Consider the following 26507-nt stretch of genomic DNA (forward strand, 5'->3'; position numbering starts at 1 on the left):
ACTGTGTCTCCTGCACTGGCAAGCGGACTCTTAACCACTGCGCCACCAGGGAAGTCCCAATATAGGACATTTTAAAACAACCTTGAAAACTGCAACATTTATGTTTTCATTTAAAGAAACCTATTAAATTTTAAAGAAAAATTAAGTTTGAAGATTTAACATATAATTAATTCAATTTTAAAATAGACTCATAGATTTGTTAAGGAATATCCGAACCTAAGAAAATTTTTAGCCTGAGCTAAACCAGCGATAGGGACATTTAATCTTGCCTTAGAAAGTATTATTAATTTGTGTTCACATTTTTTATATTCTGTAAACTTATCCCTGCCTTTAAAATGATGAGATTTGCTTCTTATGAATGTTGGCCAAACCAAATGTGGGACTGAGCAAACTTTTGGCAAATTAAAACAAAGACCAACTAACTAATTTAGGCTGTTGTTTGGGTTTTTAAAAAACTCCATTTCTTATCCATTTAGCTTTGACTTATTTACTTTGTATAAATTATCAGCTTCAGTTATTTGGTTTGGCAATCAGTGCACAGCTAGAGAAAAAGTGGAAAACAAGTTTAAAGATAAATCTAGATTTAAAAAAAAAACCTAGATATTTGATACAGAGGAGATTTTGTCATGATGATAGATAGGTTTTTCTAGCTTAAAGAAATAAAAAAGCAAAGAGCTTTTTCTTATCTAAATCTTTATTAGAAGAAAAAACAAATAGATTTAAAACAATGAGTAACAACAAATTTCATTAAATATTAAACAGTTTAGTTATCAAAGATATTTAGACAATATGTTCCTAATATTTCTGCACAGCAGAAGCATACTGACTATAGAGCTCAGACTGTCTTGTGCTCATATGAGTTCGTTTTTGGCATAAAAGAATATCCAAAGTCACATTTAAATATAATAGATAAACTGCTAGGAACTTACTATAGAGTCTCAAAGCTTTCACAAATTATCATTGTGTGATTGACATTCCCTTAGGGTGAATGTTTTATGGACTCTTTCTGTAACACTGAGTAACAAACTGAAATCATTTTCTTTAAAGTTAGTACTAATAAAATTATTTAAAATTGAATTAGAAATTATGTTCTTGTTCATATTAGCACAATAAAAAGTAACATGAATAAACTGATTATTTCATATCAAAAGTTAGAAAATGGAAATAACATACATAGAACGCTCATTGATGATAATAAACAATCATTTTAAATGGAGCTATTCAGTACATGACATCTGTGAGCACCCTTTCTAGGGGTAAAGTTTCCCTTTGTAATTTCTTCAAGTTTCCCTTTCCAATCTGTGTAAAACACTGAGAAATGTAGTCTTATACCTATTGTATTTTCAAATATCTATCATAGAAAAGATTACATTTTAAACTCACTTTTAGTAAAAAAACAAACCTAACAAGTGTCCTTTCAGGTTTTTTTCTTGCGTGTAGTACACATTCATGAATGTCCACTAGGCGCAAGGGAAATTGTTTATGCTGCAAAATGTAGTCTATATAGTGAGGATATCAAACATACTGAAATGACAAATGGTTTTCAACCAGTGAGCTAAGAAAAAAACAAATGCAAGAAGACTTGTTTTAATCACTAAACATTGCAGGATTCTTTTTTTTTTTAACAATGTGTGTAAACTTGCCCACAAAAGCTGGGTAATATTAAACAGCCAGTAAGGCACTTTGTCAGAGAGGACTAAGTCGTAAAGGCTGGATGATTGACAATTTGTTTAATAGGAAACAGTCTATACTTAGAGCAAAATCTGGAATGTGGCGCTCCTTTTACCGATTTATTGTCAAACAGGAGTGGGGAAAACTTTAAAATCTTCTGTTTTACTTTGTTTACCAATTTTCCCTGCAGAAGTCTTTTAGTTGTAATTTTAAAAATATATTAGGAGCTACCAATTTAAATAATGTATCATTTTTCAATCTAATATTTAAAACAATATTAACATATTCACTAGCATTTTCAAAACATCCTAGCCATTCTATTTAAAAATGAATTACAAAACAAAAGATCTTAGTATAAAAAATGTTCCGTGTTATTAACAATTCCCTTGCAACTTCTGATGGCTTCACGTATTACAGTATAAGCTTTGGTATAAAACATGCAAATAAAAGCCAACAAGGTCGTGAATACAGTGTTCCATACACAAAGCACTTATGAAACAAGTGTAGCACATACACAGCAGATGAGGGAAAGGTAACACCGCTGCAGGATGACCAGAGTTTGCACTTCTACTGCTTCTTAGTTTGTGCATTTTGCTCGTTCAAAATCTTCAGCAGAGATTGACTCATGTAATAGGGTCTTTCAGCAGAACCATCGTTTCTTTCTAAATCTTCCACTAGGAGGAAGAATGGCACAGGGTAAATATCAAAGCAAAACTGTAAGAGAAGTAACATCGCCATCTGCTGCATACTTGCTTTACAGCAGTTCAAAATGTTATTCTAAAAAACAGCATAGTTTGGCATCAACATTATTGTAAACATAACTATGAGAAAACAATCAGCCCTTGTTATTATATCAATAAGATATTATCTCATTCTGTGTACCAGGTCTGATTCTGCCAATAGCACGTGCCTCTCAGCTGCATGATTAAGGAAATAAGTTTTATCTTCTTTTAGAGAGCAAATGTAACTACACAAAAAACAAGATGTATGAGGAATTTCTAAATTCACCTTCAAATTCCTAAAAAGTATGATGTATTCAACTTGCCTTCTAAGTTACCATATTAGTTCAAGATTGCTTTTGTTTTTCGAGCAACAATTTAGGTGGTACAGTTTTTTTTTTTTTTTAAAGATTTGTAAATTTTCAATATATTTCAAATCTTTGAACCCAAAATTTTTAGAAGTATGGCTCTGTTTTTTCAGTTATTATCTTAATTTCTTTATAAGAAAGTGGCTTTTAAATTTTTCTCAACTCATTTTTCTCTATATTTCAATTATACAAAGAAGTAATTAATGAAAAATATTTTTTCTAACTAGAATTAAGCACATAATATAGTTAAAACTTCTATACTTAGAGATTTTTAAAGAATATTTATTAAGAATATTGAACCAAACGACATTGCTTTTCCTATGATTTTGCAACCAAGGGTTATATTATTAAAATATAGCCAAGTTTAGAATGTATCTATCTCCATATAGTTCAGTGAATACTTTTACTGTGGAGAATTTTCTGGTCTAATCAGCAGATTTAAATGTTAAGCATTTAAAACATGGGCCCCCATCTAGTACCAAGGATCTAAAATACAGAAGTTATGATTGTTAGAATTCTCCAAATTAATCTCCTTTGTCTTTCTCAATTTTCTAACTCCTGGAACAGCCAGGCTTATAAGGAAAAAATAGGCCAAATGATTTCACACATTTTGATTTATATTTTATGCAAGTGATTTTCCAACTTTTATGTGTATCAGAATCACTAGAGAACTTTATAATAATTCACAAGCTGCCCCACACCCAAATACTTAGAATCTCTTGGGGTGGGGGGGGCACATGTATCAATATTTATAACAATTTCTCAGAGTGATTCTGATACGTACACAAAAAATTTAAAATTGTTTCATCATTATGAATTTTTCAACTACTCCTAAAAGGGGACTTATTCCTTATAATTTTCCAATATTTAAGTTAGAGGTAACCATTTTACTAGATTTTTGTTGTGAACCCTGTATTACTGAATAATAAAATAATAACTATCTAGAAAGATAGGTTATCACTGTTCTCTGAATTATACTTCAAGGAGCATGAGAGTGAAGAAGGTATTAGCCAAGGTATGAAGCCAAATGACACTTTTGATTACAGTAATCTCAAGAAAGCAAGCCAAGAGCAAGACGGTGGCCATAGAAGGACCAATATTTTGAAAATCTCCCCTATTCATTAGCTTCTTGCTATTAAGCTGCTATGAAGTCAGTCTAAATCTAGGTTCCCACACTTCAGGGTCATTAAATAAATTACTATTTATATTTATAACAATAATACATTTCTGACTCTCTTCTTGGATACATGGATCATATATCAGATCAAAATGTTAGATCAACATGTTCCTTTCTGTCAAGACATAAATAATCCTTATATACAAACTTAGTGTAAAAGCCAAAAGGATACTATTGATTCAATGCTCCTTTTGGGGTACATTGTTACACTGTTTGCCATGTCATATGCACTTGCACATAGGAGATGGATAGGCAAAGTACGTGAGTGTCTGATTCATGCTTTGCTACGCCAGAGCCTGGTTTGTTGCTCTGGCCAGCAAGGGTGGAGTATGAAAGTAACTCTCCTCCTAAACCCTTCAGGAAGAGATTTCCTAACCTACAGTATGCCTCTTGTAAAGGTACAAGATGAGGTACCTATGAAGGGCTAATATTTCCTTAGGGTAAAATCTGAAGTGTCTTTCTTATCTTTTCTCTTTCTTCACCGAAAGTTAAGCTAAAATTAAACTTTTTATAGAAAAAAGCCACATCATCTCTTTAATCTAGAAACTCATAACAGATGTAATCACTCTTCTGAAACAGATCCATACCGATTTTCTATATGATGGGCATAGGAAAATAGGGATTTATCTCTATTTGGGTTACAGACAAATGGCATGAGTTATGTGGCCATCTCAGTTCTGCTCAGAATATTTTCATGGTGGCCAGAGGTTCATATTATTGGAAATGACATTCCAGAACTCAGATTCAACTTCACTATAGATATAATTTCACTAAAACAAAATGGCCTATGAAGGTTCCACAGTAAGTTTTACCTAGTAATGCAGCCTATGGAACCTGTATAACATTAACGTCTATATGTTTGTTATGGTCTCGAATCACTTACTGAAATATACTTCCTAGGGAACCATTAATACAAGTTTAATCACAGTTTAGAATGTTGTCCACTAGCTTGAACAGTATAAATATAACCATAGCACCATATTTACAAATTTAGTACCATATGCTGGTTAACTATAAATCAATCTTTTTATGGCTAATTGATTACACATTTATAGTGCTTTCAAAAATTTCCTGAATACCCTTTACAAATATACATTTATAAAAAGAAAGGCTATCAAAATGCTGCAATGGGAAACAGCATGCCAAGTTATAAAAGTTTTGGAAACACTTTCAGCTATAGACTTTAAAAAAATGTGTGACATTTACACCTCGCTCTTCAGCTGGGACCACTATAAAGTATCCTAGTTCACAGAGGCTACTGTCATCAATTGCCTGATACCTCAGATGGTACCAAGTTCTCGCTTTTTAGGAATAAGCACTGAAATTTCACATTACTTAAAAGCATCATTTTCAAATACAAATGACCTAATTTACAAAACTTCTACTTAAAAATGAATGGCACTGTTTGGAGCTTTTCTACTCTTTCTGCTTCTGGGGAACTAGTTGCTTCTTGTTCAGAATTCCGTGCAGGGTAGGGGTTATGAAGTAGGGTTTTTCTGTAGATCCATCATTTCTTTCCAGATCTTCACCTGTATATGCAGCAGCCAAAGCAGGCAAAAGCAGCAACAGCAGCAGAACAATTATATGCATTTTTATAAATTGGAGAGTCGAACAGGGAAAAATCAGAGAAAGCAGTGTTAGAAAGTCAAATATAAGACAAATTAGTGCAGTTAAGTAGCTGATGCTGGTCAAAGTAAGAAGCTTCAACCTCTGCCAGGAAGCACTGAAACTTCCTAAATCCCACCCACTCCAAAGAGGTTTATTTTGATAGTTTAAAGGTTAATAAGATCTTTTATGTCCTTTCAAATGTGTTATCTTTAAATTCTAACGACTGTTCATTTCAGAGAGGTAAATTGCCACATCCTCTGAGATGAAGCTGAATAAAAAGTATGGTGTGATAAATGTAGAGAATAATTGAATTTCAGAGTTCAAAGTCTGTTTTAATGGTAATTCACACCCTCATGTTACAGATGAAGAAACTGAGACCCAGGGATGTAAAATGATTCTCCTGAAATTGAAAGCTCTGGGGCAACAGGATGAGGTGAGGACCCAGTCTCTTGACACCTACTTCAGTTCTCATCCTACTTAACTAAATGGTGTCCTGTCCTAAATCCTTGTAGTTTACCTCAGATTATATTCAAAAGCTAATACAGTGTTTGCTGACTTCTGTAATACATGAGTTTATATTCCTGCTTTGCTTAGGCTAATAATAAAATGATGGATATTCACTGAGCACACATCTGTTGGGTGATTGGGGACAAACATGAGAATGATGCTGAGAAGCAAGGAGAAGTTTGCATGGAATTAAATTTCCTGCAGATACATATAATTCACAGCTGATAATATCTATCTCAATAAATATATAAATGCAACTTGAAACTGTTTTGACTAGTATATTAAAAATATTATGCTATTTTAGCCTTTATTTATTATGAAATACAGGATAAGAAGTATCATATAAAACCATATAGCATAATCACAGATTTATGGAATAAATCTAAGTTATTTTTCATCATACTCTCTTAGGAATGGTTGGATTATTGGTTTATTAGATTTTTACATTAGATTTCACAGTGACTTTCCCCACATACAAAATGAAAAGCTAAGAAGGGAACATGATAGATGCTGAACATTTTTGTTCTTTTTTCCTTAATCATATTTCTATATCTTATATCACATATCATATGTTGTATATTTATATCATTATTACTTTTGAGGGATTGGTAGGAACTGTGGTATCAATCACATAATAATGAAAATAATCATCTACAACTATTGTTTTTTTCCCATCCTGGGACCAGAATTCTCATCGCCTTGTAATGTTGAAAGGATGCTATGTCTCTATAAATGAAGTGTTTGTTTGCAAATGGTTTGCATTTTTAAAATCACCAGTTTTCTGGCAGTCAAGAAAATAGGTATAAAGAGGTATATATTTTTTAAAAAGGTACAGTTCCACACAATCATAATTTGCCTTAGAGTATCATTTAAGAAGAAAATTTTCCAAAGTTAGATGTTGCCCATAGTAACAGCTGCAGAGGGAAGAAAAATACAATTTGGCTTCTCTTGTTCTTTATTATCAAAGACAAGAACATCCAAAAAGAAACTATTCACATTCAACACACAATGTGTTAAATAAGGCTGAAATTATACCTGCTTTTCAAGAAGTTGGCAATTAGTAATATAGATGAGTGGAAAACATTTCTTAGTGCTCAAATTTAAAATCTACTGTCAAAATTAAAATCTACAAGATTTGCCAAAGCTTCCAAAGATTGGAAACTGATAGGTTCTAAACATTTCCCAGGATGCATTTTGAGAAAACTTTTCAGTTACAAGAATCAGGAAGATCCCAGTGGGCTCTCCCAGTTTCATTCCCATGATTAGCATTTGAGATGAAAGGAGAGACCTCTGAACATTCAAGATCTGTCTCTTCTGTGTCTTAAGCTACCTTATTCCCATGCTCCTTCTTCCACCTCATACCTGAGCTGAAGTTTGTTCATGTGGTATTTTGTAGATGGCTTTTCCTGACAAACCACTGAAGCACTAGGAAAAGATTAAACATTCCAGTTCCATTTATAGCCAGAGGAAGAGCTAACTTGTACACAAAGTTCTCCTGATTAATTTGTCCAGTTATTGAAAATTGATTTGTTAAATGTTCAGAAAAAAAATCAAACCATTTTCTAGAAGGTTTTTTCCTTCAATATATCTCCCTAAAGTTAGTAGCTTTAGGGAGATATATATATATATCCTCTCCTGACCCCAGCATGCAGTTGGTGCTGTGAGTTACACTAAAAAATAAACTGTTCATTTTATACAAGTAGATCACTCAGTAATGCCCTGTCATAGAATGTTTTCTCTGCTTCTCTTAAGAGCAATGTGCCAGAGAAATAATCTCTCAGGGGGTATTAGTTGTAGGGCTAACAAGTTCTGTTCTTTCACCTGTGACCCTACGTTATCTAGGTTGAAGGTAAGGACAGATCAAGCTCCTGATGGGCACTAGGTTCTCCAGGGCTTTTAAGATGAGGTGTTGGGGCTTCCCTGGTGGCGCAGTGGTTGAGAGTCTGCCTGCTGATGCAGGGGACACGGGTTCGTGCCCCAGCCCGGGAAGATCCCACATGCCGCGGAGCGGCTAGACCCGTGAGCCATGGCTGCTGAGCCTGCGTGTCTGGAGCCTGTGCTCCACAACGGCAGAGGCTACAACAGTGAGAGGCCCGTGTACCGCAAAAAAAAAAAGATGAGGTATTAATAGAAAACATATTCATTCTGCATACGTGAGGTGCACATGCCACATAGAAGCACAGTGAAGAAGTCAGTGATGAAAGCTCTATTGAAGTATTTTAACACTATGCATCAGAGTTGATCTAGCCATTTCCTAAACATGCCTCTCTATGAATCCTATCTATTTGTCATCGTGTTACCCAGTGTGAATTGGCCCTATGTGTCTTTGAAACCATTGCCAGCTTGGCTTTATCAGAAGGTATAAAGGCTGTCCTCAGAGTCCCCAAAGCCCAGCCTCAAAGCCCAGTTATGTCTTCGGTTGTTAATAAAGCACAACAGAAGCCAATCATTATTATAAATTTGAAAACATTAAGAAATTAAAATAATTTCATGCTAACACCATGCCATGATGCCTGACCCTCCAGTGCTTTGCAAACTCCATCTCTGAGGCTTTAACGTTTACAAAGCATCTACTAGACAATGTCTCTTTCCAAATAAACTGTTTTGCAGTTTCAGCCAGGTCATAGCAAATCCACAAGCCAGCTAGAAGACTGGGTCTTAACCTTTTCATCTTTTGGTTATCCACCAGAGGGGGAAAACACATATACTGAAAACTTACAGAAGCAGATGAAAATTGTTTCAATACACATTGCATAGACGCTGAAGAATCCATGTGCAATTAGGTAAGATCCAATCATGACTGTCTGTAAATGAGCAGAGAAGAGAATGAAGATGCCATTAACTTGTCCAAAAGAACAATAATGCAGTTTTAAATAAAATCATGATGAGGACGCTTTGAGATACTCTGTGTTGGAAAAGATTTCAATATAGGAATGTACAAAATTCAATGATAAAGTTTTTGAGTGCCTTTGTACTGGGATTTAAACAAAATGTACTAGTTTACCTGCCAATTTTCTTATCACTATCCCCAGTGCCTACCAAAAACATCCCAGATTTAGGATCCTGCACACTGAGGCAGTAAAGCATAGGAGTTAAGAGCATACACTGCCTAGGTTTAATCACAGCTCAGGCACTCACTCGACAAGTCACCTAACATCTCTGGGCTTCCTACATAAGATTGTTGGTGGGGAAAGGGAGAATGTGAGTAATAATGGTATTTATGACACATGGATTGAGTGAGTTAATATACTGTAATAGATCTCGCAGGGCTCCCCCCAGGTCCTCTCCAGATGCCACATCTATCCCCTAGTTGTTGGGAATGTATGTAGGCTGCTGATGACTCAGCTGTTTTGCTCACTAGGAATTGCTCTTGCAGGGAACTGCCTCACCCAAGGTTACACCATCATTCAGAGGGCAACCCCTGGCCAACGGTTGCCTGATGCAGCATACAGAGGCCTAGTCCCTTTGTCAGAATTTCCTGTAATTATGTCTGAGGCTTCAGCTATAATTGCCGCATGGGTCAGCTTCTTCTTTTGCCTGGGCCTGTCCTCCTCACTTCCTTTCAAGTGTATCTCAGGAGAGCACTTCATAATAAGCCTTCTGCATGCAATCCTCTGTCTCAGGGGTTGCTTCCAAGGGACCCCAGCTCTAAAGCAGAATGAGGCTTGGCCTCAAAGTAAGACCAATCATGTTAGCTATCATTATTTCTCCTATTCCTTTTTGGTTTTTTATTTTGCCATTTCTCATAAATCAGAGTCAATGTTACCCAGACGCTATAGAATGAATTGTGTCCCCTCAAAATTCATATGTTGAAACCTAATCCCCAAAGTGATGGCATCTGGAGGTGGGGCCTTCAGGAAGTAATGAAGTCACAATGAAGGAGCCCTTGTGAATGTGATTAGTGCGCTTATAAGAGAAGACAGGAGAGATGAAATCTCTCTCGACCATGTTAGGATACTGCAAGAAAGTGTCCCTTTGCAAATTAGGAAGAAAGCTCTCACCAGGAACTGAATCTGTGGGCACCTTGATCTCGGACTTCTCAGTCTTCAGAACTGTGCGGAATAAATCCCTGTTGTTTAAGCCACCCAGTCTGTGGTATTTTTGTTGTAGCAGCCCAAACTTACTAAGACATCAGCTCTTACCAGCAAAGGTACCCAGTAGTAATTTAAAGATGTTGGTCCTACGATAATCATTGGGAGTCTTTCTGTGAAGAGTAGAAAGGCCAGGACACCTAGAGTGAAAAGGCAGAACATGTATATTGTGCATTTGCAAAGGAACATAGCTTTTTGTAGTAAAGAAGTTTTTCTAAGCACATGTTAAACTTATTACTACTACTACTACTATTACTAATACTACTACTTACCTATACACCCAGCAACTAGAATCTTCCCCAGGATTAGTACAAAGTCTGTCACTCTATCCATAACTGCAACTCTGAGAATCAGAAAAAAGAAAGTATAATTTTGTGTTTAAATTATATTTGTTATCAGAAATTTATGAGAGTAAATAATTCATGAGTTCATTTTGATGTGTCTTTGCTGAAATTTTATTTGGCCTTTGTTAAATGCAAGAAATGAAGTTAGAACCCAGGCATGATTTTCTGACTTATTTATAATGGAGTAAACAGAAGATGGCATTGTAAGGCTGTCAGGTGCTATTGGTGGTGTCAGCATTTCTCTCTCTAATTCGAGGACTATGGATACCCTGAATCCTGAGGATGGCTGCACTGGTTCTCTGATTTTGTTCACTCAGACTCTGTCAATTTTGGGAGGGGGGAATAGTCAGAAACATGATGATAATGTTCATGTGGGGAATTTCTTGAGCATAGGGGATACTAAAAATGAATAAGTGCCAGTGGGTAGAAAGGCATAGGTGGATGATGGGAGCAATAATTCTAAAACATATGAAGAAATTAATGGTGTGAAGGTGAAGATTTAAATCTATTAAAATAAAAGATAAGATTCATGTCTAATAAGACCACCAACATGTGAAGTATGGATGCTAAAGCTTCACCAAATCATCTACTGCCATGCTCAACCTGATTACTTACTTTAAAATATTTCTCATCAGCAGATTGAAAGCATCTCTCGCTGACCTGCAGAAGTTTTTGCCATATATTGCAATCTGAGGAAGACAGTTGATATTATTCTGGAGTCAGTAACGTAATTTAACAAGACCAACAGACAATCCAGTGACAGGAACATGAATTAATTCTGTCACCCACACAGTTATTCTCATTCCTTTTTCCAACAGTTGGGTTCATGGGAGGCTTGGGCAGTGTGTGTCCTCAACTCTGCACAACTCTCAGAGTCATTGACAATAAGGTATGTTTTGGTTGCTAGTTGCCCTTAACTCCATGGGGATTAGACAGCTTCAAACAGGTAGGTCTTCGTCTCAAATCCCAGGACACAGCTTCTGTCTTTGAAGTGTTTTGGCTATGGTTTGTTGCTGAATGGGTTAAATGTTGTAGCGTTCACATTAAAAACTACTCTCAGGAAACCCAGTGCCTTCTAATACACTTGCTTTATTGATTAAAAGGCTCAATACAATATTCTCACTGGAGGTATATTAATGACTCTTTGAATGTCCATAACTATTTGAATCACCCATGCAGACCCTATATCACTGTGATAATATGCAAGTGTTATAAGGTTGTAGCTGCTAAATTTTAGAATAATATTTTTGGATCCCCTATTTAAAAAGAAATCTCTTTAGAAGCCTCCATATTCCCATAGGAAATAAGTAACAAATTCAGCTATGCATTATCAGTTCCCACACATTTCAAAATAAGAATCATAAAAAGAAATAGACCCTTCCTTAAAAATATGTAAATCCCAGAATTAGAAGAATATTTTCTTTTCACAGTGAAACATAGACTAGGTAAGCTTTCCTCCCACTAAACTATGTCAAATACAAACAAAATCATTTTCAATCTAGCACATTTTTATACTTCTAAGGTAAATAGTATTTTCCCTCTCCGAAAAGGTATTGAAGGTAATAATGAACTACAGTTAAGTTACTGTCTCAACTAGGAAAACATAGCCCTGAATGATGCATTGGATTCACAAATTCTTATAACAACATGGTGATAAATTCAACTGCTTGATGCACAAGTGCTTTAGAGATGGAAATGTAGACATGGGGTTTGGGTTTGCAAAGAAGCAGTTTAGTAAATAAAAATAAGCTACTTACCATAACATAGGCATTTCTGTTCAAAAACTTTACTGCTTTTTCTAAACACCAGAAACAGCATCTCAGGCAGCATTTTAGGAATTTAGAAATGTTGTTCTGGGCCTCTATGAGAAGGAGATATTTAAACCTATTAATGATTTGCAAACTCTAGGAATCAAAAAAATATAGTAAAATTTTAAGTGTGCTTTAAAACTTTTTTAATTGCAGTGAAATATACATAAGATTTACCATTTTAACCATTTTTAAGTGTACAATTCAGTAGCATTTAGTACATTCACGATTTTGTGAAATTACCATCACTATCAATTTCCAGAACTTTTCATCATCTCATATAGAAACTCTGTACCCATTAAACAATAACTCCTCATTCTCCCTTTCTCCCAGTCCCTGGTAACCTCTGTCATACTTCTGTCTGTATGAATTTGCCTCTTCTAGATACCTCATATAAGTAGAATCATACAATATTTGTCCTTTTGTGTCTTGCTTATTTCACTTAGCATTCAATTGTCAAGATTCATTATTACATTTATTTTTAGAGCTGAATAACATTTCATTGTATGTATATGTCACATTTTGCTTATTCTTTTATCTGTTAATGGAAATTTGGGTTGTTTCTACCTTCTGGCTATTGCAAATAATGCTCCTGTGAACACTGGTGTGCGAGTATTTGTTTGAGTCCCTGCTTTCAATTATTTTGAGTATTATATGTAGAAGTGGAATTGCTGGCTCATATGGCAATCAAATTTTTGACTTTTAAAGGAATCACCATACTGTTTTCCACAGTGGCAAATCAGTGGTGATTTTGCATTCCCACCAGCAATGCACAGGTGTTCCAATTTATCCTCACCCTACAAAAATTTGTTATTTTTCATTTTTTGAAACTAGACATTCTAATGGGTATGAATTGGTACCTCACTATGGTTTTGATTTGCATTTCCCTATTGACTAATATTGAAGATCTCTTCATGTGTTCATTTACCATTTATATATGTTCTTCAGAGCAATGTATATGAAATCCTTTGCAGGAGGGACAAAGATGGTGTCATAGGAGGCTCTTGAACTTCCCTCCTCCCCCAGATGCACTGAATGTACAGCTACACATGGAGCAATTTCCTCTGAGAGAAATCCGGAAACAAGCTGAGTGACTCCTACACATCAGGCAACTATGAAAATCCCACGTTGAAATGGTAGGAAAGGCTGAAACACACTCGCCATAAACTCTACCCCTGGTACAACACCATGCAATCAGGACAATACCCCCAACTCTCAGCTTCTCCCTGAGGAGTGAAGGGTTTGGGCAGCACATCAAGGATTCCAACTTTTAAGGCTCCCACCCAAGAGACAGACCCCGCAAAACACTTAGCTCTGATAGCCAAAGGGGCTTTTTTCTACAAGTTCTACAGGACTATAAAAAACAAAGAAGCAGTTCTTAACGGGCACATATGCTAGCAATCACTATACCCCCAGGCTTAGCAAAGAGGGAGCAGGCAAAAACACCCATTTTCCAGTCTCTTCCTGGGAGGGGATTGACTGTGCACTTTACAACCTTGTGCCTAAAATTCCAGCTTCTAGTTTGCACACTCTTGGAGCTAGCTGTGGTCCTCCATGGACCCAGGGGGAGCAGGTCACCAACATCTCTTTGGAAGGAGCTTATACACCTGTGTGGTGCCCCAGTTTCTGCAGCTGCTGCCCGAGTCATGGTCTCCCCTTTGTGTGGCTCTAATAGGGCTTGCACAAATGAGTCTCACAGGACTGTAGAAAACAAAGAATCCATTTTTAAATGGTAAAGGAATGCCCTACCACCACCACCACGACCATGGCTATACATCCTAGCTCAGTGCAGAGGGTGCAGGCAAAAGCCACCTCCTAGTTTCTCCCTGAAAGGATAATCTACATACTTTCCCAGCTGCTGCCTAAGGGTTTAGCATCTAATCAACCAGCATCTAGGTTCTGACTGTGATCCTCCACTTTGGGACCCTGACAGGTCTAGGTACACCTTCAATTACTAAGAGCCACTAAACTAACTATGGTGGCTAGGACAATCACAAAGATTTGAGAGAACCAGAAGGTTCGGCTGGGCTGATTAATGAAGCTCATCTCCTACATGAGACTATTCTGTCAAGTTGGGAAAGATGGCTGTTTTATCTAATGCACAGAAAGCAATACAGAGAGTCAAGAAAAAAAAAGAGAAGGAGAAACAAGGGAATACTTTCCAAATAAAAAAAACAAAATATATTTCCAGAAACTGATATTTCTGAAACAGAGATAAGTGATTTAACTAGTAAAGAATTCAAAATAATGGTCATAAAGATGCTCACCATGGTCAAGGAGAAATGCATGAACAAAATGAGAATTCAATTAAGAGATAGAAGATATCCAAAAAAAAAAATCAAACAGAATTTATAGAGCTGAAGAATACAATTGAACTGAAAAATTCAATAAGGGGATTCATAGCAGATTAGATCTAGTGAAAGAGGATTGATGGACTCCCTCTTGCGAGAGCACCAGAATCACAACTAACTGCTGAACAAGCATTGACAGGAAGACACTGGTGGAACTCACCAAAAAAGATACCCCACATCCAAAGAAAAAGGAGAAGCCACAGTGAGACGGTAGGAGGGGCACAATCACAATGAAATCAAATCCCATAACTGATGGGTGGGTGACTCACAAACTGGAGAACACTTATACCACAGAAGTCCACCCACTGGAGTGAAGGTTCTGAGCCCCACGTCAGGCTTCCCAACCTGGGGTCTGGCAATGGGAGGAGGAATTCCTAGAGAATCAGACTTTGAAGGCTAGCAGGATTTGACTGCAGGACTTTGACAGGATGGGGGAAACAGAGACTCCACTCTTGGAGGGCACACACAAAGTAGTGTGTGCATCGGGACCCAGGGGAAGGAGCAGTGACCCCATAGGAGACTGAACCAGACCTACCTGCTAGCGCTGGAGGGTCTCCTGCAGAGGTGGAAGGTGACTGTGGCTCACTGTGGGGACAAGGACACTGGCAGCAGAAGTTCTGGGAAGTACCTCTTGGTGTGAGCCCTCGCAGAGTCCGCCATTAGCCCCACCAAAGAGCATGGGTAGGCTCCAGTGTTGGGTCACCTCAGGCCAAACAACCAACAGGGGGGAACCCAGCCCCACCCATCAGCAGACAAGTGGATTAAAGTTTTACTGAGCTCTGCCCACCAGAGCAACAGCCAGCTCTACCCACCACCAGTCCCTCCCATCAAGAAACTTGCACAAGCATATTAGATAGTCTCATCCACCAGAGGGCAGAGAGCAGAAGCAAGAAGAACTACAATCCTGCAGCCTGTGGAACAAAAACCACATCCACAGAAAGATAAGATGAAAAGGCAGAGGACTATGTATCAGATGAAGGAACAAGATAAAACCCCAGAAAAACAACTAAATGAAGTGGAGATAGGCAATCTTCCAGAAAAAGAATTCAGAATAATGAGAGTGAAGATGATCCAGGACACTGGAAAAAGACTGGAGGCAAAGATCGAGAAGATGCAAGAAATGTTTAACAAAGACCTAGAAGAATTAAAGAACAAACAAACAGAGATGAACAATACAATAACTGAAATGAAAACTACACTAGAAGGAATCAATAGCAGAATAACTGAGGCAGAAGAATGGGTAAGTGACCTGGAAGACAGAATGCTGGAATTCACTGCTGCAGAACACAATAAAGAAAAAAGAATGAAAAGAAATGAAGACAGCCTAAGAGACCTCTGGGACAACATTAAACGCAACAACATTTGCATTATAGGGGTCCCAGAAAGAGAAGAGAGAAAGGACCCGAGAAAATATTTGAAGAGATGATAGTCAAAAACTTCCCTAACATGGGAAAGGAAATAGTCACCCAAGTCCAGGAAGTGCAGAGAGACCCATACAAGATAAACCCAAGGAGAAACATGCCGAGACACATAGTAATCCAACTGGCAAAAATTAAAGACAAAGAAAAATTATTGAAAGCAGCAAGGGAAAAATGACAAATAACATACAAGGGAACTCCCATAAGTTTAACAGCTTATTTCTAGCAGAAACTCTACAAGCCAGAAGGGAGTGGCATGACATATTTAAAGTGATGAAAGGGAAGAACCTACAACCAAGATTACTCTACCCAGCAAGGATCTCATTCAGATTCGATGGAGAAATCAAAAGCTTTACAGACAAGCAAAAGCTAACAGAATTCAGCACCACCAAACCAGCTCTACAACAAATGCTAAAGGAACTTCTCAAAGTGGGAAACACAAGAAAAGAAAAGGACCTACAAAAACAAACACGAAACAATTAAGAAAATGGTAATAGGAACATACATATCAATAACTACCTTAAAGGTGAATGGATTAAATGCTCCAACCAAAAGACACAGGCTGGCTGAATGGATCCAAATCAAGACCCATATATATGCTGTCTACAAGAGACCCAATTCAGACCTAGGGACACATAAAGACTGAAAATGAGGGGATGGAAAAATATATTCCATGCAAATGGAAATCAAAAGAAAGCTGGAGTAGCAATACTCATATCAGATAAAATGGACTTTAAAATAAAGAATGTTACAAGAGACAAGGAAGGACATAACATAATGATCAAGGGATCAATCCAAGAAGAAGAAATAACAATTATAAATATATATGCACCCAACATAGGAGCACCTCCATACATAAGGCAACTGCTAACAGTTCTAAAAAAGGAAATCGACAGTAACACAATAATAGTGGGGGACTTTAACACTTCACTTACACCAATGGACAGATCATCCAAACAGAAAATTAATAAGGAAACACAAGCTTTAAATGACACAATAGACCAGATAGATTTAAATGATATCTATAGGACATTCCATCCAAAAAAGCAGATTACACTTTCTTCTCAAGTGTGCATGGAACATTCTCCAGGATAGATCACATCTTGGGTCACAAATCAAGCCTCAGTAAATTTAAGAAAATTGAAATCATATCAAGCATCTTTTCTGACCACAATGCTATGAGATAAGAAATCAATTACAGGGAACATAACGTAAAAAACATAAACACATGGAGGCTAAACAATACATCACTAAATAACCAAGAGATCATTGAAGAAATCAAAGAGGAGATCAAAAAATACCTAGAGACAAATGACGATGAAAACACGATGATCCAAAACCTATGGGATGCAGCAAGAGCAGTTGTAAGAGGGAAGTTTATAGCAATACAATCCTACTTCAAGAAACAACAAACATCTCAAGTAAACAATCTAACCTTACACCTAAAGGAAGTAGAGAAAGAAGAACAAACAACACCCAAAGTTAGAAGAAGGAAAGAAATCATCAAGATCAGAGCAGAAATAAATTAAATAGAAACAAAGAAAACAATAGCAAAGATCAATAAAACTAAAAGCTGGTTCTTTGAGAAGATAAACAAAACTGATAAACCATTAGCCAGACTCATCAAGGAAAGGAGGGAAAGGACTCAAATCAATAAAATTAGAAATGAAAAAGGAGAAGTTACAACAGACACTGCAGTAATACAAAGCACCCTAAGAGACTACTACAAGCAACTCTATGCCAATAAAATGGACAACCTGGAAGAAATGGACAAATCCTTAGAAAGGTATAACCTTCCAAGACTAAACCAGGAAGAAATACAAAATATGAACAGACCAATCTCAAGTAATGAAATTGAAACTGTGATTAAAGATCTTCCAACAAACAAAAGTCTAGGACCAGATGGCTTCACAGGTGAATTCTATCAAACATTTAGAGACGAGCTAACACCCATCTTTCTCAAACTCTTCCAAAAAACTGCAGAGAAAGGAATACTCGCAAACCCATTCTATGACGCCACCATCACCCTGATACCAAAACCACAAAAAGATAATACAAAAAAAGAAAATTACAGACCAATATCACTGATGAATATAGATGCAAAAATCCTCAACAGAATACTAGCAAACAGAATCCAACAACACATTAAAAGGATCATACACCATGATCAAGTGGGATTTATCCCAGGGAGGCAAGGATTCTTCAGTATATGCAAACCAATCAATGTGATACACCATATTAACAAATTGAAGAAGAAAAACCATATGATCATCTCAATAGATGCAGAAAAAGCTTTTGACAAAATTCAACACCGATTTATGATAAAAACGCTCCAGAAAGTGGGCATAGAGGGAACCTACCTCAACATAATAAAGGCCATATATGACAAATCCACAGCAAACATCATTCTCAATAGTGAAAAACTGAAAGCATTTTCTCTAAGATCAGAAACACGACAAGGATGTCCACTCTCACCACTATTATTCCAACATAGTTTTGGAAGTCCTAGCCATGGCAATCAGAGAAGAAAAAGAAATAAAAGGAATACAAATTGGAAAAGAAGAAGTAAAACTGTCACTGTTTGCAGATGACATGATACTATACATAGAGAATCCTAAAGATGCCACCAGAAAACTACTAGAGTTAATCAATGAATTTGGTAAAGTTGCAGGATACAAAATTAATGCACAGAAATCTCTTGCATTCCTATAAACTAATGATAAAAAATCTGAAAGAGAAATTAAGGAAACACTCCCATTTACCATTGCAACAAAAAGAATAAAATACCTAGGAATAAACCTACCTAGGGAGACAAAAGTCCTGTATGCAGAAAACTATAAAACAATGATGAAAGAAATTAAAGATGATACAAACAGATGGAGAGATATACCATTTTCTTGGATTGAAAGAATCAATATTGTCAAAATGACTCTACTACCCAAAGCAATCTACAGATTCAATGCAATCCCTATCAAATTACCAATGGCATTTTTTACAGAACTAGAACAAAAAATCTTAAAATCTTTATGGAGACACAAAAGATCCCAAATAGCCAAAGCAGTCTTGAGGGAAAAGAACAGAGATGGAGCAATCAGACTCCCTGACTTCAGACTGTACTACAAAGTTACAGTAATCAAGACAATATGGTACTGGCACAAAAACAGAAATATAGATCAATGGAACAGGATAGAAAACCCAGAGATAAACCCACGCACCTATGGTCAACTAATCTATGACAAAGGAGGCAAGGATATACAATGGAGAAAAGACAGTCTCTTCAATAAGTGGTGCTAGGAAAACTGGACAGCTGCATGTAAAAGAATGAAATTAGAACACTCCCTAACACCATACACAAAAATAAACTCAAAATGGATTAGGGACCTAAATGTAAAACCAGACACTATAAAATTCTTAGAGGAAAACATAGGAAGAACACTCTTTGACATAAATCACAGCAAGATCTTTTTTGATCCACCTCCTAGAGTAATGGAAATATAAACAAAAAAAACAAATAGGACCTAAGGAAACTTAAAAAGCTTTTGCACAGCAAAGGAAACTACAAACAAGGTGGAAAGACAATCCTCAGAATGGGAGAAAGTATTTGCAAACGAATCAATGGACAAAGGATTAATCTCCAAAATATATAAAGAGCTCATGCATCTCAATATTAAAAAAACAAACAACCCAATCCAAAAATGGGCAGAAGACCTAAATAGACATTTCTCCAAAGAAGACATACAGCTGGCCAGGAAGCACATGAAAAGCTGCTCAACATCACTAATTATTAGAGAAATGCAAATCAAAACTACAGTGGGGTATCACCTCACACCAGTGAGAATGGGCATCATCTGAAAATCTACAAAAACAAATGCTGGAGAGGGTGTGGAGAAAAGGGAACCCTCTTGCACTGTTGGTGGGAATGTAAATTGACACAGCCACTATGGAGAACAGTATGGAGGTTCCTTAAAAAACTAAAAACAGAATTACCATATGACCCAGCAATCCCACTACTGGGCATATACCCAGAGAAAATCATAATTCAAAAAGACACATGCATCCCAATGTTCATTGCAGCACTATTTACAATAGCCAGGACATGGAAGCAATCTAAATGCCCATCGACAGATGAATGGATAAAGAAGATGTGGTATATGTATACAATGGAATATTACTCAGCCATAAAAAGATACGAAATTGGGTCATTTCTAGAGACATGGATGGATATAGACTGTCATACAGAGTGAAGTAAGTCAGAAAGAGAAAAACAAATATTGTATGTTAATGCATGTATATGGAACCTAGAAAAATGGTACAGATGAACCAGTTTGCAGGGCAGAAATTAAGACAGATGTAAAGAACAAACGTATGGACACTACGTGAGGAAAGTGGTGGGGGGGCGGGTAGTGGTGTGATGAATTGGGAGATTGGGATTGACATATATACACTAATATGTATAAAATGGATAACTAATAAGATCCTGCTGTATAAAAAAATAAATAAAAGAAAATTCAAAAAGAAAGAAAGAAAGGATTGATGAATTCAAAGACAAGGCAGTGGGATTCATCCAATTAGAGGAAGAAAAATTAAAAAGAATGTACTTTTTACATGTTACAGAGGTCCCAGGAGAAGAAAGAGAAAGGGGCTGAAAATATATTCAAAGAAATAATGATTGAAAACTTCCCTAACCTGCAAAATCAAAGAGACATCCAGATCCAGAAAGCTCAAAGAATATCAATGTAAAGAGATCCATACTGACTCACATAAAATTAATTTTCAAAAGTTAAAAGGTGGGTAAATGCAGCAGGAGAAAAGCAACTTCTTATATACAAGGGAATCCCCATAATACTATAAGCATATTTTTCAGCAGAAAATTTGCATGCCAGAATGAGGTAGAATGATATGTTAAAAGTGTTGAAAGAAAAATCTGCTGACCAAGAAACTCTATCTATGTGGCAAAGTTGTCCTTCAGAATTGAAGGAGAGGTAAAAGTTTTCTAGACAAACAGAAGCTAAAAGTTTATCACCAGTAGAGCAGCCTTACAAGAAATGTTAAAGGGATATCTTTAAGCTGAAACAAAAGGATGCTTATTAGTAACATAAAAATATATGAAAGTATAAAACTCACAGTAAAGGTAAATATATACTTAAATTCAAAATACTCTAAAATTGTAATGGTGGTAGGTAAATAACTTAGAACTATAGTATAAAGGTTAAAGACAAAGTATTAAAAAGAACTATAATTACATAACTTGTTAATGGATACACAATATAAAAAGATGTAAACTGTGATATCAAAAACATTGTAGTGGGCTTCCCTGGTGGTGCAGTGGTTGAGAGTCCACCTGCCGATGCAGGGGACACAGGTTCGTGCCCCGGTCTGGGAAGATCCTGCATGCTGCAGAGTGGCTAGGCCTGTGAGCCATGGCTGCTGAGCCTGCACGTCCGGAGGCTGTGCTCCACAACGGGAGAGGCCACAACAGTGAGAGGCCCGCGTACCGCAAAAAAAAAACCACATTGTATTATAAAATGTGTGTGTGAGTATAAAACATAGAGCTTTTGTATGCATTTGTAGTTAAGTTGTTATCAGCTTAAAACACATTGTTATAAGTATAAAATATTTTATGTAAGCCTCATGATAACCACAAAGCAAAAACCATAGTAGATACAAGAAAGGAATCAAAACATACCACTACAGAAAATCATCAAATCACAAAGGAAGAGAGGAAGAGAGAAACAAAAACTATAAAACAGCCAGAAAATAGTTAACAAGATAGAAACAGTAAGTCCATAGCTATCAATAATTACAATTAATTGTAAATGGACTAAATTCTCCAATCAAAAGATATAGAGGGACTGAAAGAAATTTTTTAAAAAAGACTCAAATATATGCTACCTACAAGAGTCTCACTTCACCTTTAAAGACATACTTAGACTGAAAGTAAAGGATTAGAAAAAGATTTTGCAGGCAAATGGAAACCAAAAGAAATCAGGTGTACCTATGCTTATATTAGTCAAAATAGACTTTAAGCCAAAAGCTGAAACAATACACAAAGGTCATTATACAATGAAAAAAGTGTCTATTTATCAAGGGGATATAAAAATTATAAATATTTATGCACCCAATATTGGAGCACCTAAATATATAAAGCAAATATAAACAGATATGAAGGAAGAAATAAATAGCAATATAATAATAGTAGGGAATTTCAAAATTTCACTTTCAACAATGGATAGATCATCCAGACAGAAAAGCACTGGACTTAACTACACATTAGACTAGAAGGACTTAACAGACATTTACAGTACATTCCATCCAACCACAGCAGAGTACACATTCTTCTCAAGTACACATGGGACATCCTCCAGGATAGATCATATGTTAGGTCACAAAACAAGTTTAATAAATGTAAGAAGTGTGAAATAATGTCAAGCATCTTTTCCAAACACAGTGGTATGAAACTAGATATCAATTACAAGAAGAAAACTGGAAAATTCAACATCTGGAGATTAAACAACATGCTACTGAACAACCAACAGTCAAAGTATAAATCAAAAGGGAAATCAAAGAGTACCTTGAGACTAAAGAAAATGCAAACACAACATACCAAAATGTATGGAATGTAGCAAAGCAGTCCTAAGAGGGAAGTCCATAGCAATAAACATCTAAGTTAAGAAGAAAGAAAGATCTCAAACAACCTAACTTTTCACCTCAAGGAATTAGAAAGAAAAAAAAAAAAAAGAAGAAACTATGTACAAAGATAATAGAAGGATGGAAATAGTAAAGATCAGAGTGGAAATAAATGAAATAGAGACTTAAAAATAGGAAAGGTAAGTGAAACTACCAGCTGTTTTTTTGAAACATAAAATTGACAAACCTTTCACTAGACTAACTGAGAGAAAAGGAGAGAAGACTTAAATTCAGAAATGAAAGAGGGGACATTACAACTGATACCACACAAATACGAAGGATCATAAGAGATGCTAGGAACAATCTTACACCAACAAATGGGACTACCTAGAAGAAATGGATGAATTCCTAGAAACATAGAACCTACCAAACTGAATCATGAAGAAATAGAAAATCTGACCAGATCAATTACTAGTAAAGATTTTGAATCAGTAATCAAAAACCTCCCAACGAAGAAAAGTCCAGGATCAAATGGCTTCACTTGTGAAATTGTACCAAACATTTGAAGAAGAATTAATACAAATTCTTCTCAAACTCTTTCAAATAATAGAAATGGAGAGAACATTTCCAAACACATTTTATGAGGCCAGCATGACCCTGATACCAAAGCCAGACAAGGCCACTGCAAGAAAAGAAAATTACAGGCCAATATCCTTGATGAACATAAATGCAAAAATCCTCAGCAAAATATTAGCAAATTGAATTCAATACTAGATTAAAAGAATCATATACCAAGATGAAGTAGGATTTATTCCAGGGATGCAAGTATGATTTAAGATATGCAAATCAATAAATGTGATGCTCCACATTAACAAAATGAAGGAGGAAATCATGATTATCTCAATAGATGCAGAAAAATTACTTGACAAAATTCAACCTCCTTTAGTAATAAAAACTCTCAATAAACTGGTTACAGAAGGCCTCAACGTAATCAAGACCATATGTGACAAGCCCACAGCTAACATCATACTCATTGATGAAAAGCCAAAAGCTTTTCCTCTAAGATTAGGAACAACACAAGGATGCCTACTCTTGCCACTTTTTTCTTTTCTCTTTCTTTTCTTTTCTTTTTTTTTTTTTTGCCACTTTTTTTCAATTTGGTACCTAGAAGTCCTAGCCAGAGCAATTAGACAAGTAAAAGAAATAAAAGGTATCCAAATCAGAAAGCAAGAAGTAAGACTGTCTCTATTTGCAGATCACATGATATTATATATAGAAAACCCTATAGTGTCCACCAAAAAAATATTTAAGCTAATACACGAAATCAGTAAAGTTTCAGGAAATAAAATCAATATACAAAAATCAGTTGCCTTTCTATACACCAACAACTAACTATTGGAAAGAGAAATCAAGAGTAAAATTTCATTTACAATTGCATGAAAACAATAAAATACCTAGGAATAAATTTAAATGAGGAGGAGAATTATTGGGTTGACCAAGAGTTTGTTCTGGTTTTGCCATGTTATGGAAAAACCGAAATGAACTTTTTCGCCAACCCAATATTTGTGCATTGGAAACTGTGAGCTGTAGACAAAAGAAATTGAAGAAACAAATAAGTGGCAAATATTCCATGTTCATGAATTGGAAGAATTAATATTGTTAAAATGTTTGTACTACCCAAAGTGATCTGCAAATTTCATGCAATCCCTATCAAAATTTCAATGCCATTTTTCACAGAAATAAAAAAAAAAAATCCTAAAATTTGCATGAAACCACAAAAGGGCCAAATAACCAAAGCAATCAAGAAAGAATAACAAAGCTAAAGGCATTACACTTCCTGATTTCAAACTCAATCACAAAGCTATAGTAATAAAACAGTATGGTATCAGTATGAAAATAGACACATAGATGAATGGAAGAGAATAGAGAGCCCAGAAATAACCCATGCAATATGGTTAATTAATTCTTGACAACGGAGTCAAGAATATATAATGGGGAAAGGATATTCTCTTTAATAAATGGTGCTGGGAAAACTAGACATCTACATGCAAAAGAGTGAAATTGGACCTTTATCTTACACCATACACAATAATCAACTCAAAATGGATTAAAGACTTGAAAGTAAAACCTGAAACCTAGAAGATTTTATAGTTGTAAGCTCCTTGACATTGGTCTTGGCAATGATTTTTTGGATTTCACACCAAAAGCAAAGGCAACAAAAGCAAAAATAAACAAGTGAGACTACATCAAACTAAAAAGCTTCTGCACAGCAAAGGAAACCATCAACAAATGAAAAAGCGACCTACTGAATGGGAGAAAATATTTGCAAACCACATATGTAATAAGGAGTTAATATCCAAAATTTACAAGGAATTTATAGAACTCAACAGCAAAAAACACACAAATAACCCAATAAAAAATGGGCAAAGAACCTGAATAGACATTGTTTCAAAGAAGACATAAAAATGGCCAACAGGTGCATGAAAAGTGCTCAACATTGTTATCAGAGATATGCAAATCGAAACCTCAGTGAGATATCACCTCATACCTGTTAGGATATCTCTTATCAAAAAGACAAGAGATAACAAGTGTTGGTAAGGATGAAGAGAAAAGGGAACCCTTGTACACTGTTGGTAGGAATGTGAATTGATTACTCCATTGTGGAAAACAGTACGGAAATTAAAACAGTACTCAAGAAATTAAAAATAGAACTACTATATGATCCAGTGATTCTAATTCTGTATATATAATTGGAGAAAACAAAATCACTATCTTGAAGAGATATTTGTACTCCAATGTTCACTGCAGCATTATTTACAGTATCTAATGTATGGAAACAACTTAAGTGTCATTAAATGGATCAATGGATAAATTACATTATATATACAAAATGGAATATTATTCAGCCTTAAAAAGAAAGATATCCTGCTTTTGCAGTAACATGGATGAACCTGAAGGGCATTATGCTAAGTGAAATAAGCCACACAAAAACAAATATGCATGGTATTGCTTATACGTAGGGAAAAAATGTTAAATGCCTGTAAATAGAATAGAATGGTGGTTGCCATATGCTGGGAGTGGGAGAAATTGGGAGAGGCTGGTAAAAGGGTACAAACTTTCAGTTATAAGATGACTAAGGTATTAGGATCTAATGTAGAACATGGTAGGTATAGTTGAGTATACTGTATTGTATAATTGAAATTTGCTAAGAGAGTAGAACTTAAGCATTCACACCAAAAAAGGAAAAAAAAAAGGAAGTATATGAGGTGGACAGGTGTGTCCCACCTTAAATGTGGGAATCCTTTCACAATGTATATGTGTATTAAATCATCATGTTGTACACTTTAAAAATATTACAATTTTATTTGTCAATTATACCTCAATAAAGCTGAAAAAAATTTACTTAATTTAAAAAATCCTTTGTCCATGTTGAAATAGGTTGTTTGTTTATTGTTGAGTTGTAGGAGTTATTTATATATTCTAAATATTAGTTGCTTATCTGATATATGACTTGCAAATATCTCCTCCCATTCTGTGGGTTGTCTTTTCACTCTCTTGATAGTGTCCTTTGATGCACAGACTTTTTATTTTTTTGATGAATTCTAATTTATGTTTTTCTTTTTTGTTACCTGTATTTTTGGTGTCATATCATCATTAAAATGATCATTAAAATAATGAAACCATCATTAAATCCAATGTCAAGAAGATTTCTTCCTATGCTTTCTTCTAAGGCTTTTATAGTCTTAGCTTTTATGTTTAAGTCTTTGATCCATTTTGAATTAATTTATGTATATGGTGTAAAGTAAGGGTCCAACTTC

General features: G+C 35.7%; 1 protein-coding gene across 2 annotated transcripts in view; it reads right to left on the reverse strand.

Annotated features, from left to right (window-relative positions):
* Positions 1–722: 722 nt before the first annotated feature.
* SLC44A5 (solute carrier family 44 member 5) overlaps positions 723–26507 on the reverse strand; it is a 379083-nt gene continuing 353298 nt past the window's right edge. For both annotated transcript variants that reach the window (XM_060023840.1, XM_060023841.1), the window contains exons 17-22: positions 12243–12346; positions 11101–11174; positions 10414–10484; positions 10193–10281; positions 8770–8854; positions 723–2345 (exon numbers count right to left, since the gene is read on the reverse strand). In XM_060023840.1, the coding sequence (XP_059879823.1) occupies positions 2239–2345; positions 8770–8854; positions 10193–10281; positions 10414–10484; positions 11101–11174; positions 12243–12346 (530 nt within the window). In that variant the 3' untranslated portion in view covers positions 723–2238. The remainder of the gene's footprint in view (positions 2346–8769; positions 8855–10192; positions 10282–10413; positions 10485–11100; positions 11175–12242; positions 12347–26507) is intronic.

The sequence above is a fragment of the Delphinus delphis genome, chromosome 1 (assembly GCF_949987515.2).
Source record: "Delphinus delphis chromosome 1, mDelDel1.2, whole genome shotgun sequence".
In the NCBI taxonomy this organism is placed as follows: Eukaryota; Metazoa; Chordata; class Mammalia; order Artiodactyla; family Delphinidae; genus Delphinus; species Delphinus delphis.